This window comes from Anomaloglossus baeobatrachus, chromosome 11, assembly GCF_048569485.1.
Source record: "Anomaloglossus baeobatrachus isolate aAnoBae1 chromosome 11, aAnoBae1.hap1, whole genome shotgun sequence".
Classification (NCBI taxonomy): domain Eukaryota; kingdom Metazoa; phylum Chordata; class Amphibia; order Anura; family Aromobatidae; genus Anomaloglossus; species Anomaloglossus baeobatrachus.
Window position 1 is genome coordinate 111,546,793 of NC_134363.1, and position 20,173 is coordinate 111,566,965.

A 20,173-nucleotide genomic window follows, 5' to 3' on the forward strand; every position below is an offset into this window, starting at 1 on the left:
CTCCACCACCAGTGAATCAGAAACTGTTACGCACCTGTCTCAGCTGGGCTGGACTATGACTCCCATCTTTTGCTGTGGTCTTCGGCGAGTTTTACAAGTTGCCTGGTGTGTCTCAGTAACATCATTTGTTAATATTGTACTGTAGCCAGCTGCCATTTCTTTGGACTCTGTGTTTATATCCAGATTTTCTGTTGCCAGTATCACCTACTGCTATCCACTTAGTTTTTTATGATTCTGCAACTAGCATCTAGTACAGGACCAACTGGTTAACCCATCGTTTGCTGTAAGCACTACGAACTGACATTTAGAGACTAATCACTAGGCTGCATCAATCTTTGATTCCTATAAACCCTCACATGTGCTGAATAAACCTCTGATAGCTCTTTGTGGGTTAACCCATCGTTTGCTGTGAACATCACAAACTGCTATTATAGACTATTCACATTACATGATTTTACCAGCTCTGTGTTTGTGTTGCTAAGATCTCCTTTTATCTTTATCATCTGCCCTCCTGGATCTATGGGGTCCAACATATCCTGACTTATCCTGACACCCATTATAACCAGTTGTCCAGGCCCTACCGTTCCACGTGCCTCCCAGCTTGTTGTGTCAATGCCCTGTATCCATGTCTATGACCATGACCTGCGGCTTTGTGAATCCAACTCACCACGTGAACCTACATGAAGGATCCCATGAACATGGCTCTCCAGCTGATAGCATCTTATGCAGATAAGACAACGGGAATGCCACGACCTTACTAAACCTTGATCCCAATGTCAGACGACAGCACCGACAATTGGGGAGGACTGTTCTGCGTAATAATAGAACTTGTACTTTACTTGGCTTCCATTGCTTTGTTTTCCACCTGTTAGACATGAATGTGGCTCCAGAAAAAATAAAAACTGAAGATTTCTGGTAAAATATATTTTTTTTCTTAAATTACAGAAATGGTCAATAACAATATATATTTTTTTGGGATGGTTTAGTCTTGTTTATGCACAGTAGATAAGGTCATTTTCATTGTAATGTCTTACCCTCTGGTCACAGTAGGGGGCGTTGTCTGATGCTGACATGTCATAGTAGGATGTTTGTATCGGCAGCGTTATTATCTCCTCTGCAGCTTTTACAGGGTCCAAGTGCACAACCTGTGGGGATAGTGACATACATAAACATGTGTCTGTAATATATACTGTCAACTTTTTTATATTATATTATTTTATATTTATATTGCTTTGCGAGTTTTGCCCCTTTCCGCTCAGGACATCTAAAACCGCAGAAAATAAAGATTTGAAATACTTTTTTCTGAAGGAAGGATCTAATAAGTTGCTACATGTGGGACATGTTTATCACTGTGAAATAGTTCTACAAACCTAAAAATGTAATGAGACGTCACAACTTTATTTAATATACTGTATAATTATACTGTTATACTACTATATATCGTATGTGACTTTACAATCTCCTCTTTACACAAAGTCTTTAGGAGAGCTAAGTACATTGGTGTACAACTTATTACTTACAGTGAGATCAACTTGTCTGGGTAATATTATAGATAAGAAGCAACTAAACTTTTATTTATTTTATTTATTTATATATATTTTTTCTAGCATGGAAAGTTATTAAGAGATTTGCCTTCATTCACTTTTATGTAAGTGGCGTCCAAATCCCTGATTTTCCCAGTCTATTTCCCTTTCTTTAGCAACATTGATATCAGAATGCACTCATTTGGAGTACAGATGATGGCAGTGAAAAGGTCAGCTCAGCACCCCTGGCTAGAGATGAGCGGACCCTTGGCAGTTTGGTTTGACAGGTGCAGCTGGATTTTTTAAAAAGTTCTGTTTACCTGACAAAGCCATATCGGTGAAACACGCATCAGGGCCCCGCCCCACACCTGGTCTGCTTTTGTCTGCTCCCTGCTATCACTATGACTCAAGGTATTGTATTGATCTAATTTAGCCTCTTTTAGGGAGATGTTATTTTTCTCTGGGATTATACAGATACAATTGTATAGTTATTCATACTTTCCCTTCGCTGCTGCTATTTGTTGTACATTCATACATACCATATTAGCAGGCTTTACTGCCACCTTCTGGCTATTTCCAGGCATTTCTTGTGGGTTGTGTTTCTGAGCAGGGATTTTTCCATTCTCTCCTCGCTATCACTGTGTACCTGTTCACTTTTTTGTATTAATAAAATAATTTTGTATTTTACTAAAGCACCTTTTCTGGTCCTCCCTGTTTGTGAATCCCTGTTTTAATCCCATTCTACACTTCTACTGGGTATCACAACATTTAGGTTTTATATTCTATTGTGGACCATTCCCCTTTGGGAATATGTTTTGTAGGTTTATATACTGGACCCAGACTTGACCTGAACCCCTATAGAAGTCACTAATTGGCCACTTCGGGTCTCTGCCCACATGCAGCCCGCCATAAGCAGATCACTTTCGGGGGCGAGTATGCGGGCTTTTTCCATTTTGTTGACTATTTGGGATAATCTGATAAAGGTAAAACTGTAAACTAATCAAGTATGTTTATGGATCCTGGTTTCACCAAATACCTGAATATCATGCGCTGTTAGATGTGTCTTCATCTCTGATTTCTTCTTTGGTGGAGGAGCTGGTTTATGAGATGGAGGAAGATCTGCCCTACAAGTGACAAAATAACGCATTACTGACACGCCATGGAGGATGCTATCCACAAGAATAGGATGGATCGATCTGCTGGAAAGAGCAAATATGTGAAGCAGTCAATCACACTCTAATCCCAATTGCCTAACTTTTATAGGTCTGATCATATTGTATATCCAATAGTTTGCTGTGGAGTAAATGGACTATAATATGTGAGATTATAACAGTCTAGTTCCGTAATCTTGAAAGGAAAAAAGACTTTAGCGTCAGTGTTACTGGGCTGATACTGGATCTGTGTTAACACTAGGTGCATTTACATCCCAAAACAATGTCATTTTTAAATAATACCCATGACCCTTACAGGGGTTGTCCACTAAGACACCCTCTCTCAATTACTATATTACCTCCAAGGAAAATAAAAACAGCTATACTCACCTCCGCTGCGGGCACCATCCATTGGTGTCAGCACTGGCTCTCCCGGGGCTCGTATGATATTGTTATGTCACATGATCCCTGCTACCAGTCAGTGGCCATTTCACTATCCCTCCTTTGGACAAATAAGACATCTAGAGGAAGTAGGAGAGAAACCACAGCTCTTAAGGCCACTTTACACGTAACAACATCGCTAACAAGATGTCGTTGGGGTCACGGAATTCGTGATGCACATCCGGCCTCGTTAGCGACGTTGTTGCGTGTGAAACGCAGGAACGACTGTTAATGATCAAAAATACTCACCATATCGTTGATCGTTGACACGTCATTTTAATCACAAATATCGTTGCTGCTGCAGGTACGATGTTGTTCGTCGTTGCTGCGGCAGCACACATCGCTACATGTGACACCGCAGAAACGAGGAACATCACCTTACCTGTGTTCTCCGGCAATAGGGAAGGAGGTGGGCGGGATGTTACGGCCGCTCATTTCCGCCCCTCCGCTTTAATTGGGCGACCGCTTAGTGACGCCGCTGTGATGCCGCACGGACCGCCCACCGGCAACAGTGACGTCGCTAGGCAGGTAAGTCCGTGTGACGGCTGTTAGCGATGTTGTGCTCCACGGGCAGCGATTTGCCTGTGACGCACAACCGACGGGGTGGGTGCTTTGTCGCTGTCGCTGTGTGTAAAGCGCCCTTTACACCTAAATCAGGGGACAGTGAAGTGGCCACTGATTGACAGCTGGGATCACGAGGCATAACAATATCACAAGATCCCCAAGAGAGCCGATGCCGACATCACTGGAACAGTGCCACATTGTAGGTGAGGATAGCTGTTATTATTTTACTTGGTGGAAACATAATGATTGATAAGTGATTGAGTAGTGAACAAACACTTTAATAAACTTTGCATCTTCGGGCTGTCCATGCGCCACTATTTAAATCCAATTTTTTGTGCAAATTGTAGTAAATCTTGTTCAACATTGGCCATTTTGGGGGAAAGTGGCTATACTAGTGTGAGGTAGCAAATAGACACAGCATTTCAGTGAAATGAGGGCTGCACAAAAAGTTGCATAAAGCTTTTATAGATAGAAGAGGGATGAGTGGGTGGAGCTCTGTCTCTAGCTCCTCCCTCTGACTATAGCTCCTCCCTCTGCCTTACCATTACACAGTATGATGTCCCCACATCTGTACTCCACAATATCTGTATACTTTTGTACTCCCTTCCCCTGTCCAGGATATGTGATATGATTACAGCATGTTCTTGTCATGGTTCCACCTCCCCATCCACATGGCTAAGGGGCGGAACCTTCTCTCGAGCCTCACTTCCAGAGCTTGGATGCTTTAAATTCTGTCATCTCTGGTGAACCAGCGCCGGCTATAAGCTTAGCACTGCTTTGCCTGTCATTGCTGGTCCCTGTGTTTCCTGATCCGTCCTTGTGCTCTGTCTGTGTTCCATCCCACCTCCTTCCTTCCCACAATAACCCCAGTCGTTCCCCCTTCTCCTACCTCCCCACTCGGTTGCTTCCTCTGGTACTGACCTCAGCCTGACCTTGACCCCGCTTTTGCTTGTTCCTCCAGTCTTCTTTCTCACCGTACTGTGTATGACCTGGCCTGCCTGACCATCCCCATGGCCTCTGTATTCTGGCTGACTCTGCAGGGCAGTGCTCCAGCACACACTGTGTTTCCACCTCAGCTCTGTGTAGTGTCTTTTCCTGCAGGGCTCCAGCTACCCCTAGTGGTAGCCTGACACTTTCTATAAGGTCATACATGGCCAGACATCATGATTAACGGTGGATGTGTTGCGGGCGGAGGGGACGCCGCTGCGCTCGCCAACGCTCGGGTCCGGCGCTGCTGCGGCTGCTGCTCGATGGCTCGAGCGGTGGGCTGGATCCGGGGACTCGAGCGGCGCTCCTCGCCCGTGAGTGAAAAGGGTGGCTGGTTTGTTTGGGGATTTAGTCCGTGACGCCACCCACGGGTTGTGGTGAAGATGGGCACCACCGCTGCTGGTGACGGGGCGATAGTAGGGAGCAGCTGGGATGTTGTTTACCCCCTCCGTGGGTAGGGGTCGGTGGTCCCGGGGCCCGGTGGTGTGACGGGGAGGCAGGGTAGGTGAGGTGCAGGGTTGCAGGGTCAGCGCGGCGCGGTGCCGGATGGCATGGGTGTACTCACTCAGCAAGAGATGCACAAAGTCCTCGGCAAACCAAACGGCTGGCTGGACGGGTCCCGCAGCCGGCTGCAGTGTCTCTCCCCGGACAGGTGATGGCGGCTGTCTTTCCCTGCACCTTTGTGTACTGTTTTGACTACAATGGGTCCCCAACAGTAGTCCACTCTCCGGTGTATGGATGCCGGAGGAGCCCGTTTGCCCGCAGGCGCTGGCCCTTGGGTCTCTAGCCTTAGGCGGTAGCTGTATACCCTCACTGTGCGGACGGTTGCCTTCTAACGGGTCTTTGGTTGTTAGGAAACCCCTGGGGTTCCTGTCACATTCAGATTTGACTGTTGACGGTGACTCCAAGCCTAGTCGGGGTCCGATGGCCCTGCCTGTGTGTGCTGGCTTCACTTCGCTCCCCGGTCGGTACCGGCGGGCCACCGCCCGACCCCGGTCCTACGGTTCCGCGTTGATTCACCACTCCTGCAGACGGCCACCACTGTCTGCCAACCTTGTTGTCAGTGCCTGGGCCACAAACCCAGACACTCTCCACTTCACTCCTCTCACTTCAACCTCCTGGACAAATCTGTCTCTTTTCCCGCCTCGAGGCCTGTGAACTCCTCGGTGGGCGGGGCCAACCGCTTGGCTCCGCCCCACCTGGTGTGGACATCAGACCCTGGAGGGAGGCAACAAGAATTTTGTGTTTGGCTAATGTTACTGTCTAGTGGGGGTGGGTGTGTGTGTGGTGTGTGTGTTACCTGTGACGACCTGGCTTGTCCAGGGCGCCACAGATGCAAACTAAAACGCGTTGATGCACACACTAGTATAGCATTCTTTTGTAAATACCTGATGACCCGTGTACAAGAATTTTTCAAGTAATAAAGAAGAAGCTGTTCATTTGAGCTGGACTATTTTGTTTCACATACTCCTGAAAGCCCCACAAATCTTGCTATGGCTTATTTTTGGGGTAGGTCTAATTTTTCGGGAAACCTGGTATATAAGAGATCAAATATGTAACATAACTGCAGTATTTGTCCTGTGCAGGAGTAGAGACAGACAGGAGACGGCTACTCTGCAAGAGCAGTAAATGGACCATTTGCAGTCCAATAGCTCTTCATAATGCACCCCTTTACATGTCTGCGACAGAAGCTGCTTTGGAGGTAGACGTGGACCCTGCCTTACCTTGTGGGTTCCTGACCAGCTGCACAGGGTGCACCAATGATAAGTCCGCCTTTTGTCCTGTGATGTCACATCCTGTTCCTTCAGCTCCATGGGGGGAAAAGTTTTTAACAGAAATAATAGACTAGCCTGCAGCATTATATTTGGACAATTGATAACTGAGGTGCAGGGGTTGCAATCACCGCCCTGAAAACTAGGAGGCTCAAAAGTTCTCTTGCCCCTTTATCAAAAGACTACTGGTAACAAATTCCTGTGATAGTTGGAGGCCCTGTTAGAGGTTTCATAATTGGGTCCACAAGCTTCAAGTTACGCCAATGGTCTTCAAGTTATTTGTTTGGCAATTAGGCTTTTTCTTTACACTTTTTGTGTTGTAAAACTTAAACGGATAGGATTATATGTTCAATTACAGTTTAAGGGGTCTCAGTAGAACATTGAGAATTGGATGAGAATCTAGATGACTGCTCATGCTGAAATATAGGGGAATCCTGATCGCACATTGCATATTGTCCTTATTTAGCAATGAGCAGTCACATAAAATGACTGCAAAATGTCTTATTAGGTCTGGAAAACCCTATTAGGCTAAGTTCACATTTCCGTTGATTTGTATCAGTCACATGCGTCGCTTGACGCATGTGACTGATGCGCTGTTCAACGCTGTACAACGGATGACAAAGAACAGAATTCTTTGTCGGATTCCGTTGTGTGCGGGGGGCGGAGTTCGGGGGCAGAGCCGAGCGGGGGGCGGGGCCAGGCGCTGAGGATGTCAGTGGAAGTGCTGCGGTCTGCATGGCTGGGGACAGGTGAGTGTATCTGTGAGTGAGTGTGTGTATGTGCATGTATGTATGTATGTATGTATGTATGTATGTATGTATGTGTGTGCACATGCAAAGTGCGGGAGGGGGCGGAGCCGAGCGGGGGGCGGGGCCAGGCGCTGAGGATGTCAGTAGAAGTGCTGCGGTCTGCATGGCTGGGGACAGGTGAGTGTATGTGTGAGTGAGTGTGTGTATGTGCATGTATGTATGTATGTATGTGTGTGTGTGTGCACATGCAAAGTGCGGGAGGGGGCGGAGCCGAGCAGGGGGCGGGGCCAGACGAGGGTGTCAGTGCTTGTCTGCATGGCTGGGGACAGGTGTGTGTGTGTGTGTGTGTGTGTACATACATGTGCGGAGTGCGGGAGGGGGCGGGGCCGAGCGGGGAAGTGTCGGCCTCCCTGCACACGTAACCAGCCTAAATATCGGGTAACAGCAAAGCACCCGATGTTTACCTTGGTTACCCGATATTTACCTTGGTTACGGGCCTACACCGCTTAGCGCTGGCTCCTTGCACCGTAACCAGGGTAAATATCGGGTAACCAACCAAAGCTGGTGACGTGTGCAGGGAGCCAGAGAGCATGCGCAGCGAAATCCGACGGATCTCGCTGCTCAAAAAACGTTACATGCTGCGTTCCCCCCGCCCGGCGGTCAGTCGTTCCACGACTGATCAGTCGGGCGGAGGGTGCAACGCAGCATCATCAGTCACAATCCGCTGCTCATACAAGTCTATGGGAGCAGCGGAATCCGCTAAACGGATTCCGCTGTTTACAAGAGCAGCGGATTGTGACTGATAGATTTTAGCGGAAATGTGAACTTAGCCTTAAAGGGAACCTGTCACCAGTTTTTCGGCCTGTAAGCTGCAGCCACCACCACTGGGCTCTTATATATAGCATTCTAACATGCTGTATATAAGAGCCCAGGCCGCTGTGTAAAACATACAAACACTTTATAACACTCACCTAACGGTCACGTTGCGGTGGATTCTAGTCAGATGGGTATCTCCGTTGTCCAGGGCCGGCGCTACCTCTTTCAGCCATCTTTGTAATCCTTCTTCTGTAGCCGTGGTGCATGACGCATCCTACGTCATGCACACGCGCCGGCATTGAGGTCCAACGCAGGCGCACTTTGATCTGCCCTGAGCAGGGCAGATCAAAGCATTGTAGTGCACCTGCGCGGGACCGGCAAGTGTGTATGATGTAGGATGCGTAATGCACACAGGCTTCAGAAGGAGAACGAAGATGGCCGAAAGAGGAGTCGCCGGCACTGGAGAACAGTGACACCCATCTGACTAGAATCCACCGCAGCGACCATTAGGTAAGTATTATAAATTTTTTTTTTTTTTGTTTTACACAGTGGCATTGGGCTCTTATATACAGCATGTTAGAATGATGTATATAAGAGCCCACTGGTGGTGGCCACCGCTTCTAAGTCAAAAAACTGGTGACAGGTTCCCTTTAACATCCCCCTATCTCATTCTAATGATGAGATTAATGTTTATTGAGGAGAGAGTGCCTTTGATAGTGAACATCATTATGTTCTATCCAGTGAAGCATAGATGGTCCATTGGTTGTATAGACACTTTCCTTTGTACGGTCTCTTATAGTGATATCACAATTCATACAAAACAATGATACAATTGTTCTTCGTCCAGAGGGAGATGGATAGAAAGGGTAATACAAAAAACTTCATAGCGCTATTCTTCCAGATGCACTCACATATCACTGTCTGTGTCAGATCGCTGCTTCTGCTTTTTCATTCTCACCAGAACTGCACTCACGGCGGCTGTGATTATGACTAGAGCTGTCACCGCACCCCCGAGGATCCCGAGCAGGCTTCCCGACAGGCCCTGAGGAAGAGGCTTATCTGAAACAAGCAGCAGTAAGTACATAATTAATAAGCCATGTATCAGCAAACACTGCAGAGCTCGCCAAACCATTATCATTACTATTCATCATTTCTGCCACTAATACAACAGGTAATTTAATAAAATTGTGAGCAGCACCTGTCAATAATGGCTTAAAGTGGAACCGTCATTGTCATTTTTGTTTCATAAATCAATAATACACATGAAAATAAGCAACTTTATAATATTTCTTATCAGACAAATTTGCTTCTTTCTGTCTTAATTGATCAGTTATTTTGAAAATTCTCAATTCTAAGGTAAAATTGTGCCGCCCCTGCAGCAGTCGAACCGCTCAGATCCGGAATTTGCTGTGGCTCGAGGGTCTTCAGACCCGGAGCCTCGCAGCCAATTCAAATGAAAATGGGGGATTTTTAGGGAATAAGAGTTTGTGACGCCACCCGTGGTTCGTGGTAAGGGGAGTACCGCCGCTGCCGATGGGAGTACCCGGGGAAGATAGAGTGGGGCAGCCAGATGATGTTCCCTCCACTGGTAGGAGAGGCCCCGGTACTCTGGATGATGGAGGTGTAGGGGAGCGTGGTGCAGATTGGAAGCAGGGGAGGACAGTGTACTCACTCAGGCAGTGTTGATAGTGATGCGACAGCAAAGCAGACTCTGACACAAAGGTAAACCAAGTCTCTGGGTGTTGCTGCCACTTCAGGGGAGCTCATCCGGGAGTCCGCTCCCTTTGGTATTGCTGATGGTCTGTACCTTGCCTCCATGCACTAGAATTTAGATGTTCTGAGTGACCCCTATGCTTGAAGCTATCGGGGTCCCGCTCTCCACTGTAGAAAAGTAGGGAAGCTGTGCTCTCGATGGCTGACACTTGGGATTTCAGTGGGCCGCATAAGCTGGAAAGCCCTATCCCCCTTGTTGTGTTGATGCCTTCGATCTCTGAGCTCTTGGGGAAAGTTCATAAAGAGACTATCCTCCACAGGTTAATTATCAGGTTGCGTGAAGCTACTCCCTGATCTAGGGTTCAGTACCTCACCGTGCTCGGTACCGGTTCAGTTACTAGGTACTCCGGTGCCAACCGTTCCCCAAAACTAAGCCTGACACCTTTCTCCAATACCCTGCGACCAGGTCTCTGACTCCTTTGGTCCCAGACCACCGTCTGCGACTTAGCCAACGTCTCCCAGGGAGCTCCAACTCACTCCAGCTCCTCACTTTCTGAGGGCTACCACTACACTGATAGCAACAAAAAGAGGAGAAAAACTCCCCCAAAAATGTAATATACTCACTACACTGACTCTGCTCCTCCTACCAGTCTGCCTGACCCGTAGGCGGGTGGCCCTTTTCCAGCTAGACCACCCACTGGTGTGCCTGACAAGGTGTGGTGTGAGGTGTGACTAGGATTTGCATGCTGATGGAGCAATACCAAAAGTTAGGATCCAAGAACCATTGGGGGTTGAGTGCTGCACCAGAAGGAAAGGGGTGCAGTACCCTGTGACACCCTGACTAGTTCAGGGGCATCACAAAATCTGTATTTAGTGAAGACTTTCCCATTGCGGAGATAGGAGATGGACGGTTGGTGCTGCTGAGATTCTCTAATATCGTCATTTTGGTGTTTTTAATTTTTTTGTTACACTGTTTACTGATTGAATTAATTTATTTTAAAATTTGATAGATCGGACATTTCTGAATGTGGCGATACCAAATGTGTAATTTTTATTGTTTTATTTTCAATGAGGCAAAAGAGGGGTGATTTCAATGTATTTTTATGTATTTATTTATAATTTACTTTTTATTGATTTTACAAGCCCCCTTAGGAGACTTGAAGCCAGATCTGCCCGATTGCTTGTGCTGATCATAGCGGTGTTTCAGCATCCCTCTGACCAGCAGAAATGCTGATCTCATGTGGGTGCTGACCCTCAGCCAGTGTTCACAGGAACTTCGTCATGACAGAGAAAGGCATCATTAGCTGAACTCTTGCAGTCATGATAATCCATTGGCACGCCGTGACGTGATCACGAGGCCACCGATGGAAGCAAAGAATGGCGCGATGCTCACCGGCGCGTGTTGGATCACACTGTCAGAGTTTGATATTGCAATCTGACTAATTAGCAGGCGTGGGTGGATCACGCACACACATATATACAGAGCACATATGTGACGCCCTGGACTAGCCAGGTTGTCACAGATAGACCCCCGCACCACACCTGTCCCCCAAAAAGGTGTAATCAGCCAACCATTAAAACCTAGTCACCTCCCTCAGTGCTTGATGAACACACCAGAGGCGGAGCCAGGCAATTGGCTACGCTCACCGAGGAGTTCAGCTGGCCTGAGGCAAGAAACACAGGCAGATCAGTTTTAGTGTTGAGGAGTCGAGGAGGTCAGGCCTGTAGGACAGGCCTGTGACAGTCTGACAGGTGCCGGGGTCGGAGCCCTGGTACCTTGGCTAGGAGGCAAATGGTGGCCTTAGCCTGCAGGAGCCGGGAAGACGGCTCAGTGGAACCGTGGTGCACCGGGACAGGGTAGTGGCCCGCCGGTACCGTCCCGGGGAACCGACTCGGAAACCGGAGCACACAGGGGTACTCAGAACCTGAAACGAGGTCCAGAATCCACTGGACTGAGTTAATTAACTGATTGCGGTCTGGACTATAGGTTCTTTCCCACCCAAGTCCCGACTGAAGACAACAGCCCACCGAGGGGGATAGAAAGCCAACGCACAGGCAGAGAGATCCCACGGGCCAGCGTCTGCGGGCAAAAGGGCTCTCCCGACATTCACACAGCCGGGGAGCGGACTCCCGTCGCTGAAGTGCAGGCAGCCCAAATACACTACACGGTGCAGGAGAAAGGCAAAGACCACCGAACCGGGTCGGGGACCAGACGCAGCCGGACGCGGGCACTGACCACCATCAACTTTGTTTACCAGAGACTTGTGTGTGTCAATAACAGTGAGTAGAACAGTGCCACTCGGCCGCGCACACCGCCCTGCACTGCCCAGCTATTACCCCCAATGGGTCCCGGGGCCATCATCCCTGCCCACGGAGGGGTTAACATCTTGCTGCATAGCCATCTTCTCCGGGTGCCCCGTAACTGCAGCGGTGGTGTTTACACCTTCACCACATCCCATGGGTGGCGTCACAAACTCAAGCGCAGCTCCGGCCGTGCACCTACCTAACCCCCACCAAAAGCGCCAGCATCCCCTTTCAGAGCAAAGTGACCCCGGGTCCGGAGGCACTCGAGCCACCCACCAACGAGCCCGGATCCGAGCGGCTAGGCTGCAGCAGAGCGCGGGGCGGTACACATGCATACACATATTTGTCCTCACACACACACATATATATATACCACCAAGAGTCCAGACATTCTAAGTTCAACCACACACACACAGACACACAGATGCACATGTGACGCCCTGGCAAAACCAAGTAGTCACACACTCTAGGCCCCCGCATAACACCGTCCCACAAAGGGTTACACACAGCTGACAAAATCCTAGTCACCCCCCCAGGGTAGGACAGGCACACCAGTGGGCCGGACCAAGCAGATGAGAAACGCCCACCTAGGGGTCTAGAGAACCCGGGGCGGGAAAAGCAACAGTCGAGTCTGAAGGAGTAGTTGAGTGGAGTGGAAGTTTAAGTGCAAGCCAGAGTGGAAAGTCGTCGGGGTTTGAGCCCTGTCGTGCTGGCTAGGTGGCAGACGGTGGTCAGTGTCTGTCAGGAGACGGGAAGACGGCTTCCGGAGATCCGAGGTGGACCGGGACAGGGTTAGAGCCCGCCAGTACCGACAGCGGAGAACCGACCTGGAAACTGTGCACCGAGGGGGTACTTGGACCCTGAAGCCAGGACCGGAACCAACGGCCTAGCTAATTAACTAATTGAGGGCAAGATTACAGGTCCTGTCCCAACCAAAGTCCTAAAAGCAGACAACAGCCCACCGCGGTGAATAGGGCATCCGCCAGGGTCCGGTAGATCCTAAGGGCCAGCGTCAGCGGGCAAGGCTCCCACCCGTAGTTCTGGGAGCAGGCTTCCATGTTCCATACCGGAGAACCCAAAGAGAACTCATGGTAGTGCAGAGGAAAGTGACAAAGACCATCAGCCCGGGTGTGGGACCCGAATGCACCCGGCTGCGGCGACCAGCCACCAGCACCTTGGTTTACCACTGGACTCGTCTGATTTATTTAATCGTGAGTAAACTGGGACTCCCTTGTCTGACCAGGTGCGCCGGCCCCTGCCATCACCGTCCCCTGCACTGAGTCACCGGCCCTGGGGCAACCATCCCTACCCATGGAGGGGTTAATAATCAGCTGCCATCCCATCGCCCCCGGGTGCTCCACAACAGCAGCGGTGGTGCCACACTTCACCACACACCGCGGGTGGCATCACAGACAGTTTACAGCAAATCCTGTACAAATACGTCCCCTTTTATTTTAAGTGTCCACGCGACCCCCGGGTCTGGAAGAGTCCCTCGAGCCACACTGCGGATCCAGATCCGAGCAGCCCAGCTGCTGGCACGGGGGCGGCACACACACATGTACATTACCACCATCAGGCTGTCATACAGGATGGGTTCTCAAGGAGAGACGCTCTTTGTAACCATTTATACTCTGACTAATAGATGGCCATTCTGAACACAGGATTAGAGATGAGCTGACCAATTGAAGTTTGGTTTTGGCGAGTTCAGACGGACTTTAGAAAAAGTTCGGTTTGGGACCCGGGCTTGACCTGAACCCCAATGGAAGTCACTAATTTGGCAGTTCGAGTCTCCGCCCACATGTATTTAGCCATAAATATATCACTTCTGGGGAGGGTAGGTGGGTTTTCCTATTTATTTATTTATTTTTTTAATTTTTTACAGCACACTACATCCGATCATGCTATTGTTACCATAAGTGCAAGCGGTTCAAACACTACAAGCGGCTCCCACTGGGCTGAGCACTGAGTGTACCCAAGCACAGTGATGCTCGCAAGAGTGGTCAATGTAAGTAATGCATCCGAACTGTTTTTTTGTAAAGTCTGTGTTTGGTACGAACACCAAACCTTGGGTTTCAACAGCAGGGAGACGAAAAATCGACCGCAAACAGCTGCTATGCCAAACAATTTCTTTTATTTAGACGATTTTCTCCATAGGTGCAGGTAAAAATGCGGGAGGTGGCTTGGATGCGAGTCCCTCCACAGGACGACGGCCGTTTCGTCTGTAAGTCAGACTTCTACGGGTCCACCACGGTGGACCCGTAGAAGTCTGACTTACAGACGAAACGGCCGTCGTCCTGTGGAGGGACTCGCATCCAAGCCACCTCCCGCATTTTTACCTGCACCTATGGAGAAAATCGTCTAAATAAAAGAAATTGTTTGGCATAGCAGCTGTTTGCGGTCGATTTTTCGTCTCCCTGCTGTTGGATCCCCTAGCTGTCTGCTACCGACCAGCACGCTGCGCCTGAAACCAGCGCCACATGATAACCATCAGCACGTGAGCCACTGAACCAAAAGGTAAATTGAGGGCAGGCAGTGCAGGACTTGTTCTCGTTTGGCTGCCAAACCTTGGGTTTGTTTATCTCTACATAGGACTCCTTATATTAAGAATTACCTAAACATATTTAATAAAATAGGCTTTACAAATTGTATAGTCAGTAAGAAGAACATTTTCAAAGGATCATCTACTTAAATGTAATCTTTAACAAATAGCTTCTATATACTTCATACTAAACTCTATTTTTAAACACAAAAAGGGGTATTTTAATTATGAAGCAACATCTTAATGTTCCAAAATCATCATGACAACACTTTCTGTCTTATGGGGTCTTATGGCTCATTAGCGTGGTCACCAATGGGAATGTTGAACTTAATGCCTTGTAAGTTGTGCCTGATACCTGTCTACAAATGTAGAGATTAAGGACGTACCCTAACCTTAATTACCTTTTATATACCGTATGTGATTATTTTTTATGTTTGTTAGTAAACCCATCATGAACATCTGAAGCCTGCAGGGAGCTCTCATTAGTTTACTGCATATTTTGATAGATTGCACTTTTACGAGCGCAGTGACACAAAATATGTGTACTTTAAAAAAAATTGTTTTAATGCTGTTTTCAGTGTAGCTTCTGCTGTAGACTTTGGAGTCCCGCAAGGGAGTGAGGGCCCGGAACAATTGCTCAGTTTGTCCCCCAAATGCTGGCCCTGCCTTTACTCTAAACTGTATTAAACTATGTGGCTTGTCTCTCTTTTTTTCCCGTTTTTTGTCTTCATTATGACATTTAGATGTCATCTATGAGGAACCTAGATGTAAATGTACAATTGTGATATTGCCTCTGTCTCAATAGTACTGTGGTTCCTATATGGTCTACAGTATGATGCTGACTTGTAACAATAGCTCCCAATATCTCCTTACCATTGTTTATGTGATACAATTATATATGGGACTGATTAATGGTGGTTCTGGTGTTGTATTTGTGTACTGATGGTGGTTCTGGTGATGTATTCATGTATTGATGGTGGTTCTGGTGACGTTTTCATGTACTATTGGTGGTTCTAGTGATGCATTCATGTATTGATAGCGATACTGTATACTGCCTTGCTATTGTAGAGCAGGGTTAACAAAAATACAGAAAATCCTGAACAGTTCATAAATACAAGAAGCAATTTCCTTTGTCCATAAAAAAAAAATTGATGTGTCACTTATTTTTTTGTAGCCAAAGAAACTAGTACAGATTATTGTGACTGCAATTACCCTCATTCTACAGCTCACAATGAATGCAGCAAATGTCTTCATATCAGATTTATGAGCTAAAGACATGTATCACTTAAAATCCTTTAGTTACGATTTTCCAATGTGTTCATAAAAAATATTTCACCGTCTGCGATTTTTTTTATAAGCTGTCACACAAAACTATAAAACATTAAGTTGGCATCCTTGTTGCAAAGACTCTGCTCCCTGGCATCCAGAAGAGAAAGATATTTATATTGGCTTCTGTACAGTGAAAAATGGATCACTTTCCAATTAGCTATGAGGAGAGTGCCTGAGCATGCGTGTCCAGATGGTTCTGCACATTGCTATACTCTTTAAACACCAGGAGGCGCCATACTATGTGTGTAAATGTTATAAGTCGGCACTGGATCATTTTTTGTTAATTGAGTCAGGCAAATAAGCTTGAGCAGAATTGAATTCTACTTGAATTTTCCAAATATCCAAATTCGCTAAGATGCAGATTTTTTGTAATCCGTTTCCGCAAGGATTCAGCAAAACGTGGGCCACCAATCCTTAAACTCACCTTACCAGTCATTTCTCCAGTCTCCAGCCCTTGTGCATCTACTGTCAGGTCCTCACCGCATCTTTAGATCGCCGCCAGCGCTAAAAGCTCTCTCTTCTTGGGCTAGGGTGTCCGCCTTTGATGAAGCCCAGAGGATGCTGCGCAAGTGCGAGAAAGGTTATGGCATCATGATGACACAACATGCGCCGTGACCTTGTCTGTGCATGTGTAGAGCACATGTGAGTGGTGGCAAGCTGAAGAAGGAACGAGGACTGCGAAGATGAGCTGACAATAAAGAGCAAAGGGGCCAGGGAGGTAAGGGGTGAGGTGAGTATAAATTTTTGTGTTTATTATGCCCTGGAGTCTGAATTACTCCCAGAGCATGATTACATAGTTGTCTACTTACATATTTACATAGATTGAGAAAAGACATAGGTTCTGCATTAAGTTGAACCTTTTCCCACTGGTTATACATTTTCTATATCTTATTTATATAGATTTTAGTATAACTCACAATGCTATTTGTTGTGAGAAATCATCCAGCCCTTTTTAAAAACTGGTATATTATCTGCCATTACTACCTCTTGCAGTAGGGCATTCCACAGTCTGACTGCTCTAACTGTAAAGAACCCTTTCCTATTTAACTGCTGTAATTGCCTATGTAAGGTCTTTCGAAGGAATAAGTCATGTGCCAGTCCTTTGTATTGACCACACATGAATTTATATATAAATAAATGAGATCACCACTTAGATGTCTTTTTCTATGCTAAACAAGCCCAACTTTTCCAACCTCTCATCCCATGGGAGACCTCCCATCCCTTCTAATAATCTAGTTGCTGCCATTGAACTGATTCTAACTAAATTGATCTAATGCCGCTAGGCATATACTTACAAAACTGAACATTACATGAGGTTCTTAGTTTAACATTGTGATGAGCCTTTACCACCTGTCCTGATGGCAGCACCTGCATGAGATAGCCTGGTAATGTAATCCGGTGCCAATGCTACTGATCAGCTGGCACAGGCTTCACACACCTGCCACTGGTAATAATGCACATATTTGTTTGTGTGCGCTCCATAACAGTTGTACTACATATAAAAGGACCTGCACTTTGTCTTGTGGCATTGTGTAATTTCATATTGTGCCGATTTCTTTTCAGAAACAACTCCACCGGGCTGCGTTGTTGTTGTTGTGGTTCCACAATGCTTTTCTCATATCATGTTCTAGTAAAATAAGATTATTTCTGTGTGAATAGGCTTTATGTGTAGTGAGAAATCATATGAATGTGTGTAAGCCAAGGATAAAAATCTCCCAACATCCCACAGCCCTTATAAAACAAAGGACAGCTTATTGCTTGATGTGTAAAGCAAATATGCCTTATACTAAAAAACACACACAAAATATATCATGTACCGTACAGGTATCATACACAATACCTGTACACACTTTATTATATACAATACACTGTGTGCAGAATTATTAGGCAATTGAGTATTTTGATCACATGATACTTTTTATACATGTCGTCCTACTCCAAGCTGTATAGGATTGAGAGACAACTACCAATTAAGTAAATCAGGTGATGTGCATCTCTGTAATGAGGAGGGGTGTGGTGTAATGACATCAACACCCTATGTAAGGTGTGCTTAATTATTAGGCAACTTCCTTTCCTTTGGCAAAATGGGTCAGAAGAAAGATTTGACGGGCTCTGAAAAGTTCAGAATTGTTAGATGTCTTGCAGAGGGATGCAGCAGTCTTGAAATTGCAAAACTTTTGAAGCGTGATCACCGAACAATCAAGAGTTTCATGACAAATAGCCAACAGGGTCGCAACAAGGCGCAAAATAACTGCCCATGAAATGAGGAAAATCAAGCATGAAGCTGCCAAGATGCCATTTGCCACCAGTTTGGCCATATTTAAGAGCTGCAACGTTACTGGAGTATCAAAAAGCACAAGGTGTGCCATACTCAGGGACATGGCCAAAGTAAGGAAGGCTGAAAAACGACTATTTTTGTACAAGAAACATAAGATAAAACGTTAAGACTGGACCAAGAAATATCTTAAGACTGATTTTTCAAAGGTTTTATGGACTGATGAAATGAGAGTGACTCTTGATGGGCCAGATGGATAGGCCAGGGGCTGGATCAGTAAAGGGCAGAGAGCTCCACTCCGACTCAGACGCCAGCAAGGTGGAGGTGGGCTACTGATATGGGCTGGTATCATCAAAGATAAACTTGTGGGACCTTTTCGGGTTCAGGATGGAGTGAAGCTCAACTCCCAGACCTACTGCCAGTTTCTGGAAGACAACTTCTTCATGCAGTTGTAATGAAAAGTCAGTATCGTTCAAGAAAAACATGATTTTCATGCAGGACAATGCTCCATCACATGCATCCAACTACTCCACAGCATGGCTGGCCAGTAAAGGTTTAAAGGATGAAAAAATAATGACATGGCCCCCTTGTTCGCCTGATCTGAACCCCATAGAGAACCTGTGGTCCCTTATAAAATGTGAGATCTACAGGGAGGGAAAACAGTACACCTCTCGGAACAGTGTCTGGGAGGCTGTGGTGGCTGCTGCACGCAATGTTGATCGTAAACAGATCAAACAACTGACAGAATCTATGAATGGTAGGCTGTTGAGTGTCATCATAAAGAAAGGTGGCTATATTGGGCACTAATTTTTTGGGTTTTGTTTTTGGCATGTCAGAAATGTTTATTTCTAAATTTTGTGCAGTTATATTGGTTTACCTGTGAAAATAAACAAGCGAGATGGGAATATATTTGGGGTTTTTTAAGTTGCCTAATAATTCTGCACAGTAATAGTTACCTGCACAAACAGATATCCTCCTAAAATAGCCAAATCTAAAAAAAAAAACTACTCCAACTTGCAAAAATATTAAGCTTTTATATTTCTGAGTCTTTTGGGTTGATTGAGAACATAGTTGTTGATCAATAATAAAAAAATCCTCTAAAATACAACTTGCCTAATAATTCTGCACACGGTATATACACATCCATACTATCTCATACATATTACCCATATCTACTATATCATACATATTAGCCATCAAAACTGTTATACACATATTACCATCCATACTGTATCACACATCTGTATTGCCCATCCATACTGTATCATACATAATACTCATATATATGGTATCACACAAATGTTACTCATACATACTGTATCATACATATAGCCATCCAAACTGTTACATATATATGACCATCCATACTGTATCATACATATTGTATTACCCATCCATACTGTTATAGATATTACTGATAAATACGATGTCATACATGCTGCCCATACATATTACCATCCATACTGTATCATACATACATACATTCTTTTTCCTTGTATCACACATACTATATTACCCATTCATACTGTATCATACATGTTACTCATACATATTACCCATCCATACTGTATCATACTGTGCCGCCTCCGCGACAGCCGACGGGCTGCTCGGACCCGGATCCGCAGTGGCTCGAGGGGTCTCCGGATCCAAGGTGGGGTCGCACGACTACCTCAGAAATAAAAAGGGGAATTTTGGTGTTTTGGGATGGTGAATGGGATAATGTTCGTGACGCCACCCACGGTGCGTGGTAATGGGAGATACCACCGCTGCTGTTGGGGAGCCCGGTGACTATGTTGAAGCAGCAGGCTGTTTTACCCCGCCGTGGGTAGGGGGTTTGGTGTCCCGGGTCCGGTGATGGAATGGAGTGGGGAACCCGTCGTGGTGAAGGGATATCGGGTACTCACACAGTCCAAAGTCACTGACGCTGACACCAGGTAAACCAAACTCTTGAATGCTCTGCTTCTCTTAGTTGAGCACGCTGGGTCCGTACCCCTTTGGTGTTGCTAGTTG

General features: G+C 46.4%; 1 protein-coding gene across 3 annotated transcripts in view; it reads right to left on the minus strand.

The window, feature by feature from the left end:
- Window positions 1–20,173, minus strand: part of NECTIN1 (nectin cell adhesion molecule 1) — a 437,281-nt gene that overhangs the window by 62,086 nt on the left and 355,022 nt on the right. For all 3 annotated transcript variants that reach the window (XM_075329184.1, XM_075329186.1, XM_075329187.1), the window contains exons 6-8: window positions 8,915–9,062; window positions 2,560–2,647; window positions 1,035–1,145 (exon numbers count right to left, since the gene is read on the minus strand). In XM_075329184.1, the coding sequence (XP_075185299.1) occupies window positions 1,035–1,145; window positions 2,560–2,647; window positions 8,915–9,062 (347 nt within the window). The remainder of the gene's footprint in view (window positions 1–1,034; window positions 1,146–2,559; window positions 2,648–8,914; window positions 9,063–20,173) is intronic.